This window comes from Zerene cesonia, chromosome 11, assembly GCF_012273895.1.
Source record: "Zerene cesonia ecotype Mississippi chromosome 11, Zerene_cesonia_1.1, whole genome shotgun sequence".
NCBI classification, from domain to species: Eukaryota; Metazoa; Arthropoda; class Insecta; order Lepidoptera; family Pieridae; genus Zerene; species Zerene cesonia.
This window is the reverse complement of record NC_052112.1, coordinates 7,673,611-7,680,507: the sequence shown is the minus strand read 5'-3', so window position 1 is coordinate 7,680,507 and position 6,897 is coordinate 7,673,611. Positions and strand designations below refer to the sequence as shown.

Here is a 6,897-nt window from a genome sequence, read left to right as displayed (position 1 = left end):
ACTTGACACTAGACACTTGACAGTTCATTAATCACTGTCGTACCTAACTATTAGAGCAACTTATTTACGACACCACTAGTGAAAATCGCGTTTTATATATGCTTATTACTACATATTGAAATGAATAAGGAATTAATGCGTTTCTCGGATACGCCCACATTTTAATTTTTACTAATTTATACTTCAGTTTAAAAGTCTTCTATAATCATCGCAACAAAGGCTAGAAATCGAAAGTTTTCTTATTTCGTTACAACGTTATATACATTAGCCTTCCTGGGCTACACATTTGATTATTCATCTAAATAAATTGTCAACATGAAGAAAAAGGTACGTCTAAAGTTTTTGTTATTATAAGTGGATTTATTCTGTTATTATATACTCCCCGAGCCAGAAACTCTTCTTCATGGCTTTTCCTAACTGGTACAATGTTAAAGGCAAGTTTATCATTAAACATGGTGACCGTCAGCTGCAGATTGGTTGCTAATTTATGGTGACCTTGGAAACATCGAAAAAAATATATGAATAAAATTTCACATCTGAATATGTTTTGCAAATAAAAAGTTAAACAGAACAGCTTAAATTTATGTTTTTTTTTAAGTTATACTTCTTTTTAATTTATTTATTTACCTGCAGGTATTATTGATGGGCAAAAGTGGTTCTGGTAAAACCAGTATGAGGTCTATTATATTTGCCAACTATATAGCAAGAGATACAAGACGTTTAGGAGCTACAAGTAAGTGATGCATTAAGCATACTATAATTTGTTTATCACAATTGACAGTAAAACATGTATCATATCATTGCCGACACAAAATATATTTTGTCTTCCCACTTTCTTTTCTTTTTTTTTTTAACAATCATTCCCTACAGAATAAGAAAATTAGTTGAAATGATAATTTTTAAATATTGCCCCTTGCTTAATGTAATATGCATTATAATTTTGCTCTACAGTTGATGTGGAACACTCACATGTAAGGTTTCTGGGAAACCTTGTGCTCAATCTGTGGGACTGCGGAGGACAAGAAGCATTTATGGAGAACTATTTTGCGTCTCAGAGAGACAATATCTTCAGGAATGTTGAAGTCTTGATATATGTGTTTGATGTTGAGAGCCGAGAAATGGAGAAAGACATGCATTATTACCAGTCGTGTTTAGAAGCTATACTACAGGCAAGAGAAAAAATTATGATTTGATTACCTTTTTATTTATTTTTTATTCATAGAAGTAATAAGTTCCAGGCTAGTAATGAATTCATCAATGTTTTAAATCTTTCTACTTGTTTTGTTTATCAGATTCAATCATACACTCACACTCACAATTATTTTATACCATACTATGTTGGGTGTGTCAGAAGCATACACTTTTAATTTCTTTAGTTATAGTTGAAATTATTGTTTTTTTTAGTTTTGCTCACACACATCATACAAATAGCCATAAATGTGCTAGCCTTGTAATTGGTGTACATTTGTAAAATGAGCTATTCAAATGGAAGGTACATTAAAAGTAATTGGAATATCATTACTCCCAGATGGTTGCTAAATCTATTACCACTGTTATCTCATTCTGTAGTATTGGTCCATGTCCGTAAAGATTTCAAATAATGTTCCAGAACTCACCAGAAGCAAGAATATTCTGCTTGGTTCATAAGATGGATCTTGTTGCGGAAGAGAGGCGGGAAGAAATCTTCAAAACCCGAGAAGAAGACTTAAAAAGGCTCTCTAAACCACTTGAGTGCACTTGCTTTAGGACTAGCATATGGGATGAAACACTTTACAAGTATGATCTTTTAAAAAAATGTCTGTCTACATTTTTCATGATTTTATATGATTCTCAGATAATATAAAAACTACATAATGTAAAAATAGATGAGATTATGAAATTCTTGAATTATCTTTTTTCATAATTCTCATCTTTAAAAATCAAAATAAATTATACTCAGTATTCGGAGGCATCCATTAACAACAGTGGAAAAGGGTCAAATTAGGTCTCACTTTGGTAAAGATTTGCCAAGACCACCTAAAATGTTCCACTAGAAACCGGAAATATTAAAGGGTAAGATTTAATAAAATGTCATGTAAATTCATCAACAGAGGAAAAGGGGTGGGGAGATAAAAAAAATTCGAAAACACCTCGCATAATAATTAATGGACATAACAATTAAATATGTAATGATTTAAGTATTGTTATTTTAATTAAAAAATTAAATGTTAACATTGTTGTTTACAGAGCGTGGTCGAGTATAGTGTACAAATTAATACCTAATGTAAAGGCTCTAGAATCTTCATTAAAGCAGTTTGCAGATATTGTTGATGCTGATGAGGTATGATTTTGTAATCTTACTTGTAAATGTAAAATATTACAACTATCCTATTAAGATTTTAAATGCGAAAGTTTGTAAGTATGGATGTATGGATGTTTGTTACTCTTTCACGTAAATTCTACTGAACCAATTGCAATGAAATTTGGTACGTAGACAGCTGGATAACTGGAATAACATATAGGATAACATATATTCCTACGGGATACGGTCTTACGCGGGTGAAACCGCGGTGCACAGCTAGTATTCAAATAGTGGTCTAAAGGTGTGGGTTACATAAAAATAAGGTGAAGTTAATAAATGCATGTAAAAACGTTCAAGTACGCAATTTCTGTCAATTTGGTCCAACTTAATATATAAGATAGCGTTATTGCGACTAATTATGCCAATATTCCAATAATTTATAATCTTAATAATTTTAATTATTACTCAGCCACAGCAACGCGTGGCCGGGTATGCTAGTCTATTATATATCTATTGATTATTGTCAACCTAATATCTTTTTAAAACTTATCTATATTAAAATAATTTAGGAGATTTTTTGATAATGTCTCTAATGACAAATAAGGGTCAAATATGACTTAAAATAAATTTGAGTATACAAAGGGAATCTGTATGATCTTTTTGTGTTACTACACAAAAATAGCTGGCCAAAACTATAAAAACAAAAAAAAAATGTCACCAATTAATGTTTAAATTATTAATCTTCTTTCTCCTTTTTAACACAATTTTATTAGCTTCACTTGTCTTTTTGTATGTTTATATGTAATGGTCAATACAATAATTTAATGATTGTATATTATTGTAGTGATTAAGATTGCAAGATACATTCCTTACGAATGCTCTATACAGGAGAAAGTGAAACAATGTAGTTCAATTCATCACATAAGGCTATTTTTTTCGTTTTTGAACCTACATTTGTTATGAATTTAATTGTAATTTCACTTTTATTAAATAAAATTTATTAATTGTTGCTTAGAGTTAGGCAAATAAGTCAGATGTAGTACAAATAAAAAAAAAATTGGGAACATTTCTACCAGAGTATATAAATTGACAGGTACTCCTGTTTGAGCGCGCGACGTTCCTCGTAGTGTCCCACTGTCAGCGGCGCCCACACCGCGATGCCCACCGCTTTGAAAAAGTTTCCAATATTGTTAAACAGTTCAAACTCTCTTGCTCCAAACTTGCTGCGCAGTTCCAGAGTATGGAGGTTAGTGCCTATGCAAAATATCATATTTTTTTGCTGTGGAATATTTTTTAGGAACTATGTCGCCATTAATATTATTACATTTATTGGCCTTTTGATAAAACTAATGATAAATTGATACAAAATACTTGTAAACAGGTGAGGAACAGCGTTTTCGCAGCATTCATAGATGGCTTCACGAGCAACACATACGTAATGGTCGAAATGTCAGATCCCAAGATACCTTCAGAGGCCACACTCATCAACATCCGCAACGCAAGGAAACACTTCGAAAAGTTGGAGAAGGTCTCATCCAGCGCTCCGAGTCAATACCAGTGAGATACGTTGAGAGTCAGTCCGCACCGAAATATAACCCGAAAGACGAGGCGCACAGATACTTGAAGAAGTTGATATTTGTTAACCACGTTCTGCAAAGCGACGCCTCGAAGGACCTTGGACTACTCTCCATTAAACCACATTGCGTTTTTTTCTACTGAGAAAAACGTTTTTACAACAATGTTCAAAAACATGCCCAGTGTCCAACATTGAAATCTTTTTCCATTAAAAACAAGGCCCATTTTGTAATATTGTCTCGCAAACTATTGTACGTCATGCCGTGATATATCTTGGTGTGAGCTGAACCTTAGAGGTAGAAAAATAATTATACATCAGCGATGAAACAAAAATTAAAGGAGACTATCAATTATAATATTGTTATCTCATTCTTATTATAATTATAGTGTTAAAAGAATGGGAAATGTAGAGAAGAGTTTTTATATGTAAACTATTTATTTATTGTACATTGATATTTTTGCCTCTCCTTAGATTAAGTGAGTTGATGCCTTAAATGAATGAGTGTTATATGAGCAGTTTTCATTTGGTCCAATTAAATTATTTGATGATATAAAGCTTTTTAAAATTGTTCTATAATGTCTCAATATTTCAGACACTGCATTCCATGATATAATTGGATAGAAGAAGAATAGTTGATAAAATTACATATTTGGCAAACAACCCAAAATTATAATACTTAAAGCCACTTGTTGTGTGAACTTTGTTTTTTTTTATATTTTTAATATCAAATTATTTTTATTCGTCAATAAACATTTGGTATATTTGTAAATATTATACAGGTTGAAGTAAAGAAGTTTTTGCTCTTTAAATATTATAACTATGAAAACACCTGAAAACTTGCATTGTTCATAACTTTTGATACAATAATGTACCTATGTCAAACTACTATTACTATTTGCGGTGATATAATATGCATATTATATTTCTACATTCTTATTCTTTTTTGTTGGAAAGGTCCATTAACTACATTTCACAGTCTATTTTATATTATGTAATTGATGATTTGAATCTTAAGTCATATTTGCTTGGCTTTTCCCCAATCGTTCAGATGTAGTTTTAAGAACTCCTAACACATAATATCTTTTGTGCATATTATTGCTTTGTTATACATGATATTTATATATTTGTAATGTAATGCGTATATGTTACAGACAAAACTCATAGCCGGGCAAATTTTTTCTGCATAATTCAACCTAGCTATGATTTTGACCAACGATAAATGCCATGTGTTAACGTTGACAAAAATAATTAAAATCTGTTTTTAACACAAGGCATCTATCAAATCCACTGTTGACTAATTTTTGCAATCCAAAGTTGTTTTGTCTACCTTTGAGTTCTTACTGTAAAAAAAAAATTTAATGCATCGTCCTAATTCTGTTTCACTAGTTTGACTAAACTAAATATCAATATATTTTATCCGTTTTAAGGCTCAGACGTGGCCGCGATTTTTACTTCCAACTTTAGATGTAGGCAACCATTTGTAAAACCAATAATTGATAGACAATTTTTTCAGTGGTGCTAATAAGAAGATAGCAACTTGTTTTAAAATGTAGGTAGCAAGAATTCTTATTAGATACCTAAACTTTATTCTAATACAATAAATAATGTTATAAAATTGTTACATTTAAGAGCTGATAATGTACCTTTTTCATTGTTCTGTAGTAGGTACAATGTATATAATGTATGGTGAAGCCAATTATCTGTGATTTTATGCCATTAGTTGCTAACAATGGTTACTTCAAATAAATTTAGCCTTATAATGGAGCAGTTTTAATTATTTCTCGTGTGTCGTCGTGTGCGTCGTAGTATTTAGCAATACGTAAAATATAACGATATCTGTAGCAATACTTTGGAGCGTTAGGTACTTTTTGTGTCAAATATACTTCCGTACTGTGTAATCTTATCGTTATTCGAAATGATAATAGATACTAATACAGTAAAGTATTATGTTATCTGTGCTAATACTTAATACGCGATGCAGGGGAAGTCTTTGAAATCTACTTTAATGTAATATATTTTTTTGTTTAGCCTTATTTAGGTACGTTTTTCTTTATTATTGAATACTTAACATTTGTACATGTGTATATAACAGATAACATACTACTATATAAAACCTACAAGCTTAACGTCCGTTGCTCCGCCCGCGATGACCAAGGGAAACGCGCATAGTTCCCGTTCCCGTTATTTGTGATATCTGTGCTAGTGGTAAAATAATTTTTGAAATCGATGCAGTGCTTTGTGTGTGATAACATTACAAACACACATACAAAAACAAATGTTTGCTCTTTATCAAGTCGAATTAATAAACCGGCGGCCATCGTACAATTTATATTTCTCATTAAGATGGAAAAAAAAAATATTTTTCTATGGATATAATTTAATTTATAATTAGCTATTACCCGCAGCTTCGACCGCCTGATCAATGAAAATAACAGTAAAAACCCCCATCTATCGAAATTTATGCAATTTGGAATGATTCGCATTCGCTACATATTTACAGATCTTCTCGTGGATATGAGATATTTTACCGCGATAAAAATTAGTTATACTCTCAGTATAGTATCAGTATCACTCTCTAGGCTCCCAATTATCTCCAGATAGAAAAGTCATGACTCAACAAATCAGTTGCGATATGAAAGTCATAAACATTTTCTCCTTTCAATATTATTTAGTAAGTATGAGTAACTACCTATAAAAATAAGAATGAAGATTAGTCATCTAAACTATGGAAAATAGTATAAAAGTATAGGGTAAACAATATTGAATTTTCAAAGCTTATTGAGTAAGGCAGCTGCCAGCTACCGTGTTTCGTAGGTATCGTACTTTTCGTATAATTTGCTTATTCATTGTCTTCATTCGCATACTTGTCAGTAGTCTATCAGACAAAAACAATTGCAATAATCAATTATCTAGGTCAGCGTTTTAATGTGAAAATAAACAATATAATAAAAATCTCTTTAAGCAATAGTAGTAAATAATAGTAGCGTTAGCTTACAAGGTACAGTGTGATCCTAACTAAGCTGCTGACTGTATCTTGGAT

General features: G+C 31.3%; 1 protein-coding gene across 1 annotated transcript; it reads left to right on the top strand.

Annotated features, from left to right (window-relative positions):
- Positions 1-19: 19 nt before the first annotated feature.
- On the top strand, positions 20-4,604 carry LOC119830269 (ras-related GTP-binding protein A). The gene is made up of 7 exons (XM_038353225.1): positions 20-327; positions 634-733; positions 952-1,169; positions 1,610-1,776; positions 2,227-2,320; positions 3,375-3,527; positions 3,663-4,604. The coding sequence occupies exons 1-7, from the start codon at positions 316-318 to the stop codon at positions 3,840-3,842; spliced, it is 924 nt and encodes a 307-aa protein (XP_038209153.1). The 5' UTR covers positions 20-315; the 3' UTR covers positions 3,843-4,604.
- The last annotated feature ends 2,293 nt before the right edge of the window (positions 4,605-6,897 follow it).

Bases quoted from the DNA above. Each gene is read 5' to 3' on its own strand.
- LOC119830269 (XM_038353225.1), top strand. The intron at 734-951 runs GTAAGTGATGCA...TTTGCTCTACAG, and splicing joins AAGACGTTTAGGAGCTACAA to TTGATGTGGAACACTCACAT. The intron at 2,321-3,374 runs GTATGATTTTGT...ATAAATTGACAG, and splicing joins ATATTGTTGATGCTGATGAG to GTACTCCTGTTTGAGCGCGC.